This window comes from Papio anubis, chromosome 6 (assembly GCF_008728515.1).
Source record: "Papio anubis isolate 15944 chromosome 6, Panubis1.0, whole genome shotgun sequence".
NCBI lineage: Eukaryota > Metazoa > Chordata > Mammalia > Primates > Cercopithecidae > Papio > Papio anubis.
The window spans coordinates 125,739,744-125,758,138 of NC_044981.1; the positions used below are offsets into that span (position 1 = coordinate 125,739,744).

Sequence of the window (18,395 nt, forward strand, 5' to 3'; positions counted from 1 at the left end):
TTATTTGGCCTGCAAAATAACAGTACATTGTATAGAACTAATCTTAACCAAGGATTACCTCACACATAATTCCTTTCTCTGACGTTAGTCCCAGCTACTTTACTCAAGAATTATGATACTTAGCCAAGATTGGACCTACCATCAGTGACTGAACTAAATTTTATTTCCTAAGTTTGATTTGCAGTGTTAATATTTTGTATTTTTCAAGTTCATTGATTGACTAGAATGTGCATATTTGTGACAGGATTAGTTCTTCATAAAACCTGATTGATTATCACTCTGTGCTTTGTGATCTTTCCAATATTTTGAATTAATATTTTGAATCCTACATATTACCACTGAATTTTTTCATTTACTTTAATTCAAGGATTATCTTTGCTTTATTTTACAAGAAAGTAGCCTCTCCTTTCCTTTTCCAAGTTTTTAGTAATTTCTCAATTCTTTACCATTTCTCCACAAGGATTTCTATAAATTAATCCTGTAGGATACAGTTTTTCTTAGAGTGCACCTATGTGAACATATCAGTGTTTATTTAAATAAATTGTCTTATTTCATTGGTTCCTTTTCTAATTATTGCTTTACTATGTTCTTTAGTAAAGGCAGTCCCAATTCTAACCTTTGAAACTCTGGCCTCTCGGGGTCACCTACTCCAAATTTTATTTTAACATTTAATAAAGAGATTGTTTTAGTTCTCTGCAGTGCACAACAAACTATCCCCAAAACTTAGTGGTTTAAAACAATCATTTTATTATTTCTTAAAATTCTGGGGATTAACTGGGGCTCTGCCAGATGATTCTTCTGCTGGTCTCATGCGAGGTCTCTCATGCAGCTTCAGTCTGTGACAGAAGGGGCTAGAATGACCACAGTGACTTCATTGTGGCCTCTTAATTGGAAGGCTGGGCTCAGCTGGGACCCCAGGACAACTGAGCCTCTCTTTGTGCAATCTCTCAGCATGGTCTCTCTAGTAAGTTAGCTGTCATTTTACATAGCAACTCGGGAATTTTTTTTGGAAAGCAAAAGTCCTGGCTTAGTCCCAGAGCCACCTCTGCCACATTCTCTTTTGCATTTGAGAGATGTTACACAGGGCATGCGTACTGGAAGGCCATATCAGGGACCATCTCTGGAGACTAGCTACTACAGGAATCATGTTTTCCTTTTCTGCCACTAAGACTTCAATTCCTTTCTGCTCCTTTTTCAGTTCCCTGTGTCTCTGGTGGTTTGCCTAAACCTGCAAACATCACCTTCTTATCCATCAACATGAAGAATGTCCTACAGTGGAATCCACCAGAGTGTCTTCAAGGAGTTAAAGTTACTTACACTGTCCAGTATTTCATGTAAGTTTCTTCTTTTCCTTTTGGCTAGCTTACAAACACAAGACTCTGACTCCTGTGAATTGTGCAAAGATAAACTCTCTGCAGTATTAAATGTGTTTGAAAAAGAGAAAAGTTTTAGATATTTCAGGTTAAGTCTTCTTGATGTTTTGTAAGATTAAATTAGAAAACAGTTTCTTCATGGAGGCAGAGGCATTGGGAGGCTCAGGCAAGGCGAGGTTATTTAGACAGAAAAGTTGGTCAAAACATTATTAGGTGGCTGAGCAAACAAGGCAATCCATCATCTCTGAATTTTCTAAGCTGTTTGGAATTACAGGCATCCTTAGACTCCTTGAAACCACATGCACATTTTGTGCGATCAGCTGTTGTACTTAAAGATAGCAGTGAATAGACATTTCATCTGGCCCTCAAAACTCATTGCAAGCAGGAAAGAATGCAAAACAGGCAGTCAATGTCCATCTTCAGAGAAACAAAGGAAATGGCCACAACCCTAACCACAAACTAGGAACCATCCAAGCCAAATCCTGTGGTATCCGAAGAAAAACAGCTACAGAAACTGAAAGCAAACCTATACCTTCACACCTCCAATTACAGGAAATGATTTCACAAAATAAGTGTCACAGTACCAAGAGCCCACCTAACAATCTGAGAGCATGGAAATCTAAGGATCGCCACCACCAGAAATTAAGGAAATGTCCCCGTGGAGCCCCAGTTGGGTGCCAGAGAATGTCACAGATGGAGGAGCTAAAATAGAAATCAGGCACACAGGACATGTCCATTGTGGAGGCCCTGTCACAGCCCAGGGAGAAGCTGGGAGTGAGCCAGGGGCAGGAGGAAAGGGAGGTAGCACTGGCTGGGAGGCAGCCCAGGAAGGCTACAACATCAGCCTCCTGCAGCCCCAAACCTGAGGGCAGGCAGGTTTCCCAGGGAGCAAAGGGAATAATAGATTTGGTGAGAGGGTGTTTAATGGAAACAGAAGTTTAAAATTATGGAGAGCATTGGCTGGATGCAGTGGCTCTCACCTGTAACCCCAGCACCTTAGGAGGCTGAAAATGGTGGATCCCATGAGCTCACAAGTTCAAAACCAACCTGGGAAACATGACAAAACCCCGTCTCTACAAAAAATACAAAAATCAGCCGGTCATGATGGTGCGTGCTTGTAGTCCCATCTACTTGGGAGACTCGGGTGGCAGGATGGCTTGAGCTGGGAGGTGGAGGTTCCAGTGAGCTGAGATCATGCCACTGCTCTCCAGCCTGGGCAATAAAGCCAGGTCTTGTCTCAAACAAACAAACAAAAATTATGGAGAGCAAAAGCTCATTATCTGAGCCCTATTCTTATGTCCATTTGCGTGTTCAACAAACAGCTGGCCCCATTCAAACAGTAATAGTCCCAAAGGAACTAGCATAGCACCTATTCATAATTACTGGAAGAGGGAAAGAGGAAAAAAGAATACAAGTTTCCAGAAAGCTTTGCTATGGAAGTAAGGAAGAATTAAAACACATAACAGTCCATAATTTTGTTAGAGTGCATAAACAACAGGATCTGTAAAGGTAAAACTCAAAGAAGAGAAAACAGTGAAAGAAGAGATTCAAAGACAACAGGGAGAACATGTCTTTTTAGGAAGTGTGCAGAGCTTAGGAAAATGCTGGAATATAAAAATACTATATCAAGATGAAAAACCTGTTAGAGCTAAGTGATAGTAATGGTTGAACAGGTAATAAAGACTGTTTGGAACTGTGTGTCATAAATGTGTGGTATGTCTAGAAAAAAATTGGTAAAAACAATAGCAAGACACATCCTGGGAAGTTATTGGACTTTAAGATAATTAAATGATTCATGGCCATTTTAGCAAAAGCAGAACTCAAGTTGGGAGAAAGGGAGAATTTCAATCTGGCAACACTCAATAGAATACATTTTCTGAGGAAAAGACAAGTGTGACCTAAGACTCTTACTAAGTTCAGTAGACTGGTGTTTGGAAGCGGGTGGGAACCCAGGAGATCCCTTTTCTGAGACCTTCCTGGGGGATGAGGTGGAGCACTAACTAAAGATGACCTCCAGCTAACAGAGAGATAAAGACAAACCCAAAAGAAGAACTTAGTGATGACAAAAAAAGACTGGTAGCATGCATTGAATTTATCTAAATATAGAGCTAAGACTAAATAGTGATGGAAATGTAATTGTAGAAGTTTCTTAGAAATAATCTGAATTTAAACAATAATATAAGATGGAAAGGAGGGGGGACTATAAGTGTACTGATTTTCATAGCCAGAAGCCATTCAATGTGATCTAAAATGACAATATTTTATTATTTTAATAATTAACCTCTCAATATTTTTCACAAACCATTTTCTTAATTTAAAAGCTCTTTTAGGAACAAATATCTCTTGTGGTGACAAACATTTGCACTTCTGCAGTTCCTTTAATTTCGCGTCAATTTCTTTTTTCTATCAAAGTTCAAGGCACATTGAATTGACTACTTTTATTAAAACCATATGTATGGTATAATCTAATTTTTGTCCATCTATTCTGCTATCATATCGTCCTTCTGTTTATACAGAAGCAAAATGAGATATCCAGAATCATACACACCAAATGTTCCAGGGTAATGGGTTTTAGGATGATTTGTTTCTCTTTTGATTATACTTTCTGAATTGTTTGATTGTTTGAATTTAAAAACATTACCATATTTTCAAAAAAGAATAAAGTCAGTTTTGTCTTTGAAAAAAAAATTCAGATCACTAAAACCAGTGAAAGACTTCAGCAGCGACTCACAGTGACCTCAAATCTAGAACCTCATTCTCATTTCTAAGGAGTTTCTCAGTAGCCAGTGTTAGAGGAAAGAAACTGCTTTGCAAAGGGAAAAAGACTCACGAGCATGTCCTTGCCTCCTTATCCATTAGGTGGAGCAAAGAGCTTGCTCTGTCCTTTATGTTTTATGTGATTCAGAAAGGGATTTTTAAAAAATAATCATCACTGGTCTGTGTGAGCAGATCACTTAGATTGTGCAACCTTTAAAAATATGTGTTTAAAAAGAAGCTTGCCATGTTGGCGTTCTTACATGCCTGTGCATGTGAGAGGGACAGGAATATAGGGCAGCATATTTCACTGCCAGAGGGCTCCAAGCTCAGCTCTGAAGTCAGACGGTCCCCAGTTCATAGCCAGGCTATGAACCTAGCTGGGAAGGTTGCAGATTATACGTTTATACTTTTGAGTGAAGTTTGTTTCCAAGATGAAAATTTAACAAAAGTTTAAATTCTATCCACCAAAACAATTAATGCAAAAAATAGAATGTAGCACTAAAAACAGAAGTTTTGGCATCAGGGAAGAATGGTTCAAATCCCAGGTATGCCTTTTACTAGTCATGTGAATTTGAGTGGATCCCTTAATCTTCCTGAGCCTCAGCTTCCTCATCTGTAAAACGGGATGAAAATAAGAGTACCTACCCCCTAGGGTTATTATGATAATTAGATGAGATAAAGCTTGTAAATCAGAGACCACTGAGGGCCCCACATGGCCGTTTGCCACGTGTGTGTGTCATTACTGGAGTATTTGCTGAGTGATTCTGGTCATCATTCATTTATTTTGCTGAAAATCTTGTAAAGAGCCTTTTCTCCTTCATCAGCATTGTCATGGGAAGCTGCCTTGCCTTTGGCAGAGTGAGGAAGTTTGAGGAGGGAGGAGGGAGGGGTCGCACAGGCAATGGCAATAGTCTTCAAACCACAACTCAAGACTCTTTGATGATTCATGAAATGAATGTTGAGGGACATTATTTTTGATGGAAAGGAATGGAATGGTGTGGAATGGAGTGGAATGAAAAATAACTGAATGCAAGGCCTGTGGTAAAGTTTAAATATTTTCTTGCACAATTTTTGTTTTAATATGTTAGTTTTATATTTTGTGAGCTGAATCAAAATGTAAAATGTATTTTTCCCCCGTGGATCATGGTCAAAAAAAATTGGAAGCCCCTAAGTAACAGTGATCACTTAGATGGAGAAGTTGATCAGTAAGATCTGACTATATTTCTGATGTCTTTTGGTAGGTGTGGTACTTAGGAAATGGGAAACATCTACTTTCAGAAATCTGTTGCCATATTCTGAAAAGAGAAAATATCCTTAAGCTTTGGCAATACATGGACATATCCTCTTTCTCAAGACACACTCTTCCCTTGACCTTTATGATATGTTTTTTTCTCATCCCTCTTTAGTTGCTATTTCCAGGCCTTCTTTCTGTCCAGCCTTTAAATCTTGACGCTCCTGAAATTTTATCCTAGACTTTGTTTTGTCTCCATGGATCATTCATTCATCCTTGTGCCTTCAATGAGCAGTTTGATGATACTGACTCCAAAATCCCTCCTGAGACCCATTGCCCGCTGGGCATCTGCACTGGGATATCTGTTACATACTCAGGCTCAAGGCATCAAAAGTGAACGTGTTTTCTTTCCCTTCTGCTCTGCCGCCCCATCCATTTCCCAAATCTGCTCTGTCTCAGTGCTCTTTATCGTAGTAAATATCACCACCATTCCACCCATCTGCCCTAGACAGAAAGAGACGGCATCCTTAATACCTTCATTTCCCTAATCTGTCACATGTTTTCTATCACCAAGTCCTGTCTCCTAATATTTCTTGCTTTTGTCCTGTGCTTATTCATCCTACTGCCCCCATCATTGTCCAAGTGACCTACATCTTCCCCTGGACCACTGCAGTGTCCTCTCAGCTGTTCCCTAGGCTGCCACTTGTAACCCATCACCTTTCCCACTCTGCCTCCCCGTCCCTTTCACTGGCTTATCACATGTTACCTGAACTCTACACTTCAGTCTCTCCCACCTGAAAAGGACTAAAAATATTGCCACCTCCCTTTTTGCTATGGGGGTTGTGGTTTTAATAAAGAAAAGAAAAATCAGTATGCCCAACCTAGTCAATATTATCATCCTCACTATAATTATCAAAAATGCAAATTTCTGTATGCACTCCAGCCTCATGTATTTTCCCTAGAATCATTGATGCTTAGATTTTTATATGCACTGAGAACGTCGAAGTAATTTTTCTTCCAAGAAAAAAAATGACGAACTGTTCTTCAGACAATCCATCAAACTGACCTTGTGTGCACAGTAGACTAAAAACCTACATAAATAATTACTAGAAGAATTGATCACACAATATGTAAAAATTTCACTGTAGCCAAAGAATAACAATAAAATATATGCGTTCAAAATATACTATCCACATTATAATTCACAGAAAGAAAGGTGATTACAGAAACTCTGACTCATGTTCCTGACAGCTAATGAAAAAAATTGCCCGCAGCAAAAGTGGATTCTTTTTTATCTCGATGACAGGCACCTTTGTTTTTCTGAAGAGAAGGTCGTCAGTTCCATTCAGTTTTATAAAATGACTACATTTTTTATTGTAAAGTATAGAGGGCACCTCATTATTAATTCAGCTTCTTTCTTAGCAGATATGGGCAAAAGAAATGGCTGAATAAATCAGAATGCAGAAATATCAATAGAACCTACTGTGATCTTTCTGCTGAAACTTCTGACTACGAACACCAGTATTATGCCAAAGTTAAGGCCATTTGGGGAACAAACTGTTCCAAATGGGCTGAAAGTGGACGGTTCTATCCTTTTTTAGAAAGTAAGTAATGCCATTATTGCCATGGTCAGTTAAACATGTATTAATATCAGGTTTAACAGTCTCAGCCTCATAGACAGCCTTGCCCAGAGGAAGGTGCTCTGCTTGGCTCTATTCTGGACCACTGGATTGAGTGAGCAGTACAAAGTCCTTAACCTTGCTGGCTCTGAGTCTCACCTTTGTTGGTTGATTGATTGATTGATTGACTGACTTTGGAGACAGGGCCTCATTATGTTGCCAGGCTGGTCTCAAACTCCTGGGCTCATACTGTCTTCCCACCTCAGCTTCTCAAAGTGTTAGGGTTACAGGCTTGGGCCACTGCACCCAGCCTGAGTCTCATCTTTAGAGTGAAAGGTTTAGCCAAGTGGTCTCTAAGATCTCTCCCAGGTCCAAAATTGATACTAAATGACAATGATATTAAATTTTGACTTTGTCTTACTACTTAGTGGAAGCTACTTAATGGAAGTTTGTTTGAGGAACAAAATGACTTTATTTAATGTGGGTTTATGGACTATTAATGTCTCCACAAGATTGATTAAAGATTGTCCTGATTATCCAACTATGCTTCTTCTTGTATGAACTTGGTGGTGTGATGATGTAATTTCCAAGTGTAACTCAGAATTAAGGCAACTTCTTCCTGGTATTTACTTTTATAACGTTGCCATCCCCTGACCTGTGGCTGACTCAGTCATGAAGGACCCACTCAGGGCTGCCATAATGAGCTCTGCAAGAGCTCTGTAAGTGCGGGAGCCCTTCTGGATCAGAGGCCAGAAAACTACCCTTGGGACAAATCCAGCAACCCCCTTTCTGTTTTTCTGCAGGCAAAGAGTTAAGAATGGTATTTACGTTTTTAAATAGTTTCTAAAAATCCAATGAATATTTTGTGACATTGGAAAAGTAAAGGAAATTGAAATATTGATGTCTATTCATAAAGTTGTATTGGGACACAACCCACACTCATTTGTTTACATAGTTACCTTAGACTGCTTTTGCATTACAACAAGAATGGAATAGTGCAACAGAGATCATATGGCCTGCTATGCCTGAAATATTTACTGTCCAGACCTTTAGGATAAAAGTCGCCTGGTCTCTGTTCTAGATCATTCTAATCACATCTCTGATTTTCCACTTATCAAATCATGTTGTCATTTATCACCAACTTTTCAAGTCACATAAATGTTACAGAGTTTTGATTGTATTAACCATCTACTGTTTATGCATGTGACTAAGGAAATAGAACACTTTAATTTGCTGTTCTAACATTGGATCAGGCTTGTGAAATGGTTTCAAGATTTGGCATAACTCAGGCCCACCTTTGTACGTTTTGAGGCGTCTCCTGTAAGAAGGTGTCTTTTAAGGCTGAGTGCAGTGGCTCACACCTGTAATCCCAACACTTTGGGAGGCCGAGGTGGACAGATCACAAGATCAGGAGTTTGAGACCAGCCTGGCCAACATGATGAAACTCCGTCTCTACTAAAAATATAAAAATTAGCTGGGCGTGGTGGTGGGCACCTGTAATCCCAGCTACTTGGGAGACTGAGGCAGAAGTATCACTTGAACCCAGGAGGCAGAGGTTGCAGTGAGCCAAGATCGCACCATTGCACTCCAGCCTGGGTGATAGGGAAAGGACTCCATCTCAAAAAAAAAAAAAAAAAGAAAAAGTATTTTAGGGCCTCGATCCAAGTAGGATTATATCGTAGCTTTATCTAAGGTAATTTTTCATCTGAACATAATACCCTCTTTCTTCCCACTTTAAGCACAAATTGGCCCACCAGAGGTGGCACTGACTACAGATGAGAAGTCCATTTCTGTTGTTCTAACAGCTCCAGAGAAGTGGAAGAGAAATCCAGAAGACCTTCCTGTTTCCATGCAACAAATATACTCCAATCTGAAGTATAACGTGTCTGTGTCGAATACTAAATCAAATAGAACGGTAAGCCTGAAATGGGATGGGGCATATGTTCATGAACCCCTCTGTAGCTAATGTGGGAACAGACAACCCTGATGCCTTGATTCTCTGCGTGTGAATCTGGGAAGTCATGATATTCAAAAGACAGGCTGCACAAAATACAGTTGAAACCTTTATACAGAAATTTTACAGAACTAACTTCAGATCTTCTTGACAGAAACTCTGTTGACAGGATATGGTGTTGTTATTGGAGTGTAGAGAGATTGTACACTTGACTTTGATGGAGAGCTTTCACTTGCACAGTCTTTCTCCAAGAAGAAAAAATAATGTGAGCAGGACCCAGGACAGTGAATAAGAACGCTATCCGTGTGTTGTTTAGAATCCTTCCCAGCACTGGTCCAGTTCCTGACCATGCTCTGCTGCGCTGAAGGAAAAGAGTATATTGAAACTGTTGCTGAAAAAAAAAAAAAAACAGCTTATACTGATAGTAAAGGATTAAATGGTGGCTTGGTCTTTTATTTCCTTCTAGAGTTATTTGTCTGGGATGGTCCCAGAAATGTCTGGCTCTAACCAGTGTTTGCAATTCCCTATCCTAGTGGTCCCAGTGTGTGACCAACCACACGCTGGTGCTCACCTGGCTGGAGCCAAACACTCTTTACTGCGTCCACGTGGAGTCCTTCGTCCCAGGGCCCCCTCGCCGTGCTCAGCCTTCTGAGAAGCAGTGTGCCAGGACTTTGAAAGGTAAGCTTTTAAAAATCTTTGCTGGTCTAGGAAGGAGATGTGCTAAAACTAGAAGTCGGTATGATGGTTTAGACAAAGTTTTGACATATCTGTGTCTAACAGAAACAGGTTGAGGCAAAGGCAGAAACAACTACCACCAGAAATGCATGGAGCAGCCCGAGGCTCTGCCACTGAGCTTGGCCAGTGTTCAGAAGTGTTCTCACCCCCTCGGAGAACTCAAACGGGTCCAGTGTCCACTGCCAGCCATCTTCCCATGGTCCCTCGTCCACCTGCCTTGTGAAATAACAATGAGGCACTTTTACACATGCCTTGTTTCTTCTTTAAAATCATAATCAGGCTGGGCATGGTGGCCCACACCTGAAATCTCAGCACTTTAGGAGGCCAAGGAGGAAGGATGGCTTGAGCCCCGGAGTTTAAGATCAGCCTGGGCTACATAGTGAGATCTCATCTCTACAAAAAATAAAGTCAACTAGGCATGGTAGTGCATGCCTGTAGTCCTAGCTACTCAGGAGGCTGAGGTGGGAGGATCACCTGAGCCCAGGGGAGGCTGCAGTGAGCCGTGGGTGCACCACTGCACTCCAGCTTGGGCAACAGAGTGAGATCTTGTCTCAAAAAATAAAAAATAAAAAATAACCACTCTGATCAATAGAAGTTCTGTGGTCTTCAAGAACATCAGATAATTTTATTGCTAGAAACAAAGTGTTATTCTGAAACCACTGTAAAGGAGAATATATTTTTTACTTTCCCTGGGGAATACTAATTATAGGTGCTTCCAGTTGTGTTCAAGTGCCACTAATTGTCTGAGGGAGGGTCTGGGATCTGCAAATCAGTGATCACGTCCTTATCCTTACAGTTGCTTCTCTCTGTTTCCTTTTATTTATCTCCTTCTCACATTTTCTACACTGGGCTGCCAGGAAACCGTGGTTAGAGATTCCCATTCCTGTGCAGAGACATAGAGTTGTGAGCTTGGCATTCGTTTAATTTTTCCGCCTTCAGAGTGAGAGGAACTTGAACTCAAAACTTGAAAATTCAAAGAAAATAAATCCTAAAGTTTGCCTGCGTCGAAGGACTCGTCATCCATTATTCCTCCACTCTTCTTTTCCAAACAGCTGGGCTAGAGACAGAAGCCCACGACCTCCACCCCACACCTTGGCTGTATCACCAGCCTTGAATAGGAATCCATAACCCCTGCTTTCCTCTTCCCTCACTCCTCCCACCTTTCACGATGAAACTGCCCCAGAGTAAAGAAAGGGAACTTTGTGAGTACATATGAAAAGTGCAAGGCTTTACCCTTGACTCTCTGTCTTTATCATAGCTTATCATAGCTTTTCTTTTACAATGAAGGAGTCTCTACCATATATCAAATGAAACTAAAATGCCAAGCAAAACAAAGCCTATTGAAGAAATCGTATTTGTATTTGGGAGAAGTGCTCTCTTTACTAACACCTTGATCAGTGCCAGCTGCTGGGAATGAATTTCCAGTGGAACTCATTAACACAATTGGAGCAAAAGCAATGAAATGCAGATTGAATTCAAAACTTCTTGGTAAGCAGATGAAGCTCACTTTCTCACTAATATGAAAAAAGTGGCCAAGTGCAGTGGTTCACGCCTATAATACCAGCACTTTGGGAGGCCAAGGCAGGAGGATTACTTGAGCCCAGGAGTTCGAGACTAGTCTGGGCAACATGTTGAAACCCCATCTCTACTAAATATACAAAAATTAGCCAGGCATGGTGGCACACACCTTTAGTCCAAGCTACTTGGGAAGCTGAGATGGGAGGATCACTTGGGGAAGTGGAGGCTACAGTGAGCCGTGATTGTGCCACTGCACTCCAGCCTGGGCAACAGAGTGAAACCCTGTCTCAAAAATAAAAAAAAAGAAAGAAAAATTAACGGAATAACTAGGCTCTATTTCTGGTTCTGAACCCCTCCTATCCCAGCTGTTAGATCGCCAGAGATATCTTTCGAACACACTGGTGTGAGGACCTGCTTTCTGAATAATCAGTATTACCTCTATTGGAACTATTTTTTAAAACATATTTCTGCTCTCTAGTCCCCCATCCCTAAAATACAGATACAGTTTATTAGGTTTGTTGTAGTAAACATGGATTAGTGTATACTAAATGCTGTCAGTCATTGTTATGACTCTTTTCAATTAGCACAGGCTCAATCCAGGGACCAGGGATTGTATTAAGAGGGTTGGACTGAGTTATAGGCTACAAACAGGGCAGGTGGAGTTCTGACACCCGCAGCATCCGCACTGCTGCACTGGCACGTCTCTGTGCGGAAGCTGGTGGTGAATGTGCTCCGTGGGAATTATGCAGGGTAACAGGCCCACATGCGGGACTTCTCCCACCGGCTCTTGTTGACCACCCTCATCAGCCATGACACATCTGTTTCCAGGCTTTCAACTGGACAGTTAACCAGGTAGTGACTTTGCTGCTTTCTCTTGGGCCCAAGCATCAAGAGCATCCAACATTCTCCTGGATTAGGATGCTCCGGTCACACTGCTGCTGGTTTTGTTAGTGTGGAAGGAGCACACTCGGACTTTTGTCATTTGTGCTGAAGCTGCTCTTTTTCCTACAGCTGTATCAGTCAGGATTCTCCAGAGAAACAGAACCAATAGAATACACATAGATGCATATATCGATATATTTATTTGTTTAGAAATATTGATTTATTTTAAGGCATTGACTCATACGATTGTGGAGGCTGGCAAGTCCGAATTTGTAGCATAGGCAGGCTGGAGACTCACGGAAGAGTTAATGTTTGCAGTTCGCACCCAAAGGTAGTCTGCTGGCAGAATTCCCTGTTCCTTTGGGTCGTCAAGACATTTTTTATTAAAGTCTTCAGTTGATTGGATGAGGCCCACCCACATTATAGATGGTAATCTGCTTTACTCAAAAACCTACTGATTGAAATGTTAGTCTCCCAAAAATAAAAGAAAAAATTAAAAAAAACCTTCACAGAAAGCTCTAGAATAATGTTTAGCCAAATATCTCAGTACTGTGGCCTACCCAACTAGACATGTAAAATATACCATCACAACTTCCAAGTATACCACAGTGGCTTAACAAGTATGAGTGAGTCACAATGAGCTCTAGTCATCAGCTATATGGCCTGATCAATGGTGTGGGCCAGCACTTTTATTAAAACTTTTATTAAAACAATTTCCCAGGTATTGTCATTCCTCTGCAGACTTTTACTCATCATGAGCCTACAGCACAGCAGGCCCAGGAAGGGAGTTAACTGCCATTCGCACTGTACCCTGTCCAGCCACCTCCCTACACACATCCCCAGGCTCCAGCCCTACCCAGAAAGTCCAGTCAAGCAGTGCAAGAACGGTTCTGCTACTCACATAAAAGGTGGCGCCATGCATTCATGTCCTTCAGTGAACATGCAGAAAGATTGAGTCAAACATGTGGCGTGGAAAAGTGGAGCAATTCAATGGGATCTTCACTGGAGGGTTTTGTTGTTTGTTTGAAGTTCTGTGAGTTACTTGAATATCAAATACACTTACTTTCAAATATAGAAACCTGCATGAATCTCATAGCCAGATATATGATGGTGGAATATGTGCTGACTTGGATGATTGATAAATTCTTAAACATTTGAGGTGTGTTCAGATGATTCCTTCAGACTATCTCTTGTCAGGGAGAGTAAGAATTCTGAGACCGCTTATAACATTTAGCTTAAGCTTCTCAACGTAGAGGTGAGAAAACTGAGTTCCCAAATGCAAGTGATCTGCCCAGAAGCCACTTAACGATGTCAGTTTTTCCCATCACATCAAATCACAACTATCTAACCCTTCCCCCCACTTCCCACCTTTTTTTTTTTTTTTTTTAACAGATCAATCATCAGAGTTCAAAGCTAAAATCATCTTCTGGTATGTTCTGCCCATGTCCGTTACTGTGTTTCTTTTTTCTGTGATGGGCTATTCCATCTATCGATATATCCACGTCGGCAAAGAGAAACACCCAGCAAATTTGGTGAGTGCTTAGTGTGGCAGGGATCTTTATTATAATAGTACACCTCCAGGAGGACAGAAGAGGAGGTTCTAGAGCAGATTCAGTTCCCTTTAAGGGCAGAGTGAAATTAAAGTTAAATAGCTGGTGAATTAAAAAACACTTTCTGGGCTGGGCATGGTGGCTCATGCCTGTAATCCCAGCACTATGGGAGGCTGAGGCAGTTGGATCACTCAAGGTCAGGAGTTCAAGACCAGCCTGGTCAACAGCATGAAACCCCATCTCTACTAAAAATGCAAAAATTAGCTAGGTGTGGTGGTGCATGACTATAATCCCAGCTAGTCAGGAGGCTGAGACACTTGAACCTGGGAGGCCAAGATTGTGGTGAGGCAAGAGTGCACCACTGCACTCCAGCCTGAGTGACAATGAGACTGTCTCAAAAAAAAAAAAAAAAAAAAAAAAAAAAAAAAAAAAAACCTGCTTTCTGGATTAGCTCACTGACAGAATTTTTTTCCTTAGCTTTGAAAAGATGTTCTATGTAATGACCAAATTTTATAAGGTCCCACAGATAAGTTCAGTCATGATCCCTGCCCTGCCCTTCTAGAAGTTCAAGCCTAGTTGGGGACTAGAATTTCAAAATAATACGTGAAGGCTAAGATGAGAGCAGGCACTGGGAACTCGGGGGGTACAAGGAGAGCCCTGAAACCCTACACAGGGGTTCAGCTCTCATGCCAGGACTTGGCTATGAGAGGTGAGTAGGAGTTAGGATCCGTAGTGCAGGCAGAAGAAACAGCAAGGTGGATGTGTGGAAACTGCATGACATTCGTAAACCAGGAGGCTCCAGATGAGGAGCTAGAGAAGACGACGAGACTGGAGAGCGGGCAGTGGGTCCAAGTAAGGGGAGAACTGAGGCGCTGTTCTAAGGAGCTCAGCCTCATTCTACCGGCAAAGAGAAATCTCCATAGAGTTTTAGGTTAGGAGCATCACAGTCAGTATCAAGGTTTAGATCCAACCAGATATTAGTTCCAGGACAACTTGGAGCTGAGTAAGACTAGAAACAAGAAAAGCACCTAGGGAACTAGCTTTGTCCAGGGGAGAGAAGATTCAAGTCTAACAGGCCAGAGTGGGACATCAGGTTAGAGAGAAAGACGTGGAATGGAAACACACTTAGGAGGAACATGGCCAGGACTTAATCCTTCACAGTAAGAAGCAGCAAGAAAGAAGAAAGAATTAAACCCACGGAGGTGGGACCATGTGCTGAAGGGTTCTGAAGGGCTGAGCATATTTTTAACAATCAAAACCATTTTCTTGGGAACTATTGAAAGATGTGTTCCCGTGTACATGATAACGTACCTTGGTTCCTGTTAGTTCCATTTATAAGTTTTTCTATGATTCTACCTGCGTTCAGGTTTCAGAGTTGGCTTCCTAATGGCACTGGGAGACCTTTTCTGGAAGGAATATTCACAGGAGAATTGACCACCTGTGATTTTTTAGAAACTTAAAATGTTGTAAAAGAATGAGGCTGAAGGTTCTGTTTTGTAAAGTTAAATGAAATCACATGGTAGAGTGACAATGAGGATTGTAACTCATGCTCTCTTAAAAAACAGGTATCTTTCACGGTACCCACAGCAATAATTTAATCTCGTCTGAGCTTCCCTGACATGATTTGGAGTTTCTCTCTCTACCATAAACTGGCAGATGAGTTTCCTTTTTTGGCCCTATTATAGCATGATAAGAATGGTATAAGGGGTAAAAACCATCCCTGCTCATATATTTCCCTCCCTTTCTACATCCAGTTCTCATGCCTGTCCGCATTTCAAATATATCCAAAAACAGAGCAGGTAGCCCAGGTAACCACAGCTTATTAACAAGTACATAGCAAACTATAAATAAAACAATGTCACAAACTCTGCCACATTCAGTCTTTGCTACTCTTCATGTGGCTAAGATTCTGACTTTACAGAATGTAAAAAAGGTCGAGAAATGAAGAACTCCCCTGCCGGTTACAAGAGGGGGCACCAACGCCCCAGCCCCAGCCCTGGACTGGAGAAATACCCACCCAGGGAACCACTTCTCACTTCCATGTATCTTCTGTGTGTCTTGGGTCTCTGGCCTCCCAGTGAGTGAGGTTTTCTGTATATTGCAAGCATAACTTTCATTTACATGAGTTGGTAAGAGTAGGTCTTTAAAACTATCTGGTGACAAGATATTCTACCTAACAGCTGTTTCTAATGTCTCTCTAAAGTGAAAAGGTGAAAACCATTCTCTTTTCTCTTTATAGATTTTGATTTATGGAAATGAATTTGACAAAAGATTCTTTGTGCCTGCTGAAAAAATCGTGATTAACTTTATCACCCTCAATATCTCGGATGATTCTAAAATTTCTCATCAGGATATGAGTTTACTGGGAAAAAGCAGTGATGTATCCAGCCTTAATGATCCTCAGCCCAGCGGGAACCTGAAGCCCCCTCAGGAGGAAGAGGAGGTGAAACATTTAGGGTACGCTTCGCATTTGATGGAAATTGTTTGTGATTCTGAAGAAAACGCAGAAGGTACTTCCCTCACCCAGCAAGAGTCCCTCAGCAGAACAATACCGCCAGATAAAACAGTCATTGAATATGAATATGATGTCAGAACCACTGACATTTGTGCAGGGCCTGAAGAGCAGGAGCTCAGGCTGCAGGAGGAGGTGTCCACACAAGGAACACTATTGGAGTCACAGGCAGCGTTGGCACTCTTGGGCCCGCAAACGTTACAGTACTCATACACCCCTCAGCTCCAAGACTTAGACCCCCTAACGCGGGAGCACACAGACTCAGAGGAGGGGCCAGAGGAAGAGTCGTCGACGACCCTGGTCGACTGGGACCCCCAAACTGGCAGGCTGTGTATTCCTTCGCTGTCCAGCTTCGACCAGGACTCAGAGGGCTGCGAGCCTTCTGAGGGGGATGGACTCGGGGAGGAGGGTCTTCTGTCTAGGCTCTATGAGGAGCCGGCTCCAGACCGGCCACCAGGAGAAAATGAAACCTATCTCATGCAATTCATGGAGGAATGGGGGTTATATGTGCAGATGGAAAACTGATGCCAACACTTCCTTTTGCCAGACCCCTACTGTGCAGACAAGTGATTCACCCCTTTGATCCCAGCCATAAAGTACCTGGGATAAAAGAAGTTTTTTCCAGTTTGTCAGTGTCTGTGAGAATTACTTATTTCTTTTCTCTATTCTCATAGCACGTGTCTGATTGGTTCATGCACACAGGTCTCTTAACGATGGTGGTGGGTGCCTAGAGTGCAGGGGCTGGCCGGTTGTTCTATGCAGAGAAAGCAGTCAATAAATGTTTGCCAGACTGGGTGCAGAATTCATTCAGGTGGGTATACTCTGGCCTCTTTGTTCATTATTTTCGAACAAGCACACTTGTACAGTTATTTTCTGAGTACTTCCCATGTGTACATAGCACTGTAAAAAATATTTCCCAAAGATCATTCACTTTATAAATACCACTTTTTCAGATTGGGTTTATTGCGAGCAGGAGGAGATACCTAAAACATGCACATATACCAGGTTGGTGGTAAGTTGGTCACATCTGAAAACCTCAACTATTTAATCATCATGATTCATATTTTGAGTGAATACATCAGGCACAGACCTTCATGATGTCACACACTCTTGGCTACTTTAAGAGGCCATCTTTAATACTTTATGAGTAGTTCTGGAGTATAAACATAAATGAGTATTCTTTGTAGTCAGAAAAGTGTCCTCTCAATAATTTAGTAGGGGCTTATTGTAAAGCACTATGTTACTATTATAATATTAAACATTAGAGTAGGCAGTGGTTCAAAGACTCTTTGGAATATCTATGAATGAATATCCTCTATTCTTATAATACTAAAACCCATAAGTAAATATAGGACATGCAAGAGAAATAAGTTAAATGACTAGGTAAGGGAGCGTTTATTAAAATTTGACAAAATTTACCGTGGGAACTAAACTATGCCATAAAACAGTAGCTTTCTAGCTCAATTCCAGTAACTGTTCCCATCTCCTTTACCACTTGTTAAGAAAATTAAATTCTTCAGTCACACTGCTTTGAAATGGGACAAAATCTATTAAGTTGAACCCTATATAATTGTTGATATTTTGCTTTTAATCTGACAAGCAGTAACTTCATATGGTTTGCCTTAATATATATTTGTTTTAATCATGAACTCATAATCCATTGATGCTCTTTCAAGAAAACAGATATCACCCATATTTCCTTATTGATATTTTTGGTACAGGCAGACAACCGTGTAGGAGAGATGGATTCTGGGGTCATGACCTTTTGTGATTGCCCACAAATGCAAACAGTTTCAGATCTAATGGTTTAATTTAGAGAGTAATTATATTAAGCAGAGTGTTCTGTTATTCTCAATCTTTATGGAAACGATTCTGCTGGTTTTGAAGAACAGATGTATTACACTAACTGTAAAAGTAGTTCAAGAGTGAGAATGAATTGTTATTAAGAGCAAAAGAAAAATAAAGTGATTGATGAGAGTTCTGCTTATTAATTCCATTCACAAAATATTTTCTAAGCACCTAATATGTCCTTCAGTGTCCTCATCTGTGCAATAGAAATAAGAGCTGCCTTAGGGCTGTTTTGAGAATGAAGAGAGTTGGACTATAGAAGGTATTTAGACCTGTGCTGGGCACATAGTGAGTGCTCCCTAAGTGTTTGCCATCATCATCGTTAACTGCCAGGTCCCATTACTAACTGCCAGAAAGAAACGCCATTTAGACATACAACTATAGTGATTCAAAGGCAGACCTTGTCTAACTCTGTT

General features: G+C 41.1%; 1 protein-coding gene across 5 annotated transcripts in view; it reads left to right on the plus strand.

Moving 5' to 3' along the window:
- The window catches only part of IL20RA (interleukin 20 receptor subunit alpha), a 45,154-nt gene extending 27,046 nt beyond the window's left edge, over positions 1-18,108 (plus strand). Inside the window, exons 2-7 of one of the 5 annotated variants that reach the window (XM_009206004.4) lie at positions 1,199-1,334; positions 6,784-6,965; positions 8,720-8,895; positions 9,468-9,612; positions 13,462-13,601; positions 15,859-18,108. In XM_009206004.4, the coding sequence (XP_009204268.2) occupies positions 1,199-1,334; positions 6,784-6,965; positions 8,720-8,895; positions 9,468-9,612; positions 13,462-13,601; positions 15,859-16,656 (1,577 nt within the window). In that variant the 3' untranslated portion in view covers positions 16,657-18,108. The remainder of the gene's footprint in view (positions 1-1,198; positions 1,335-6,783; positions 6,966-8,719; positions 8,896-9,467; positions 9,613-13,461; positions 13,602-15,858) is intronic. The other 4 variants (XM_017958292.3, XM_003898121.5, XM_009206000.4 and 1 more) reach the window with 4 other exon arrangements.
- Positions 18,109-18,395: the final 287 nt, after the last annotated feature.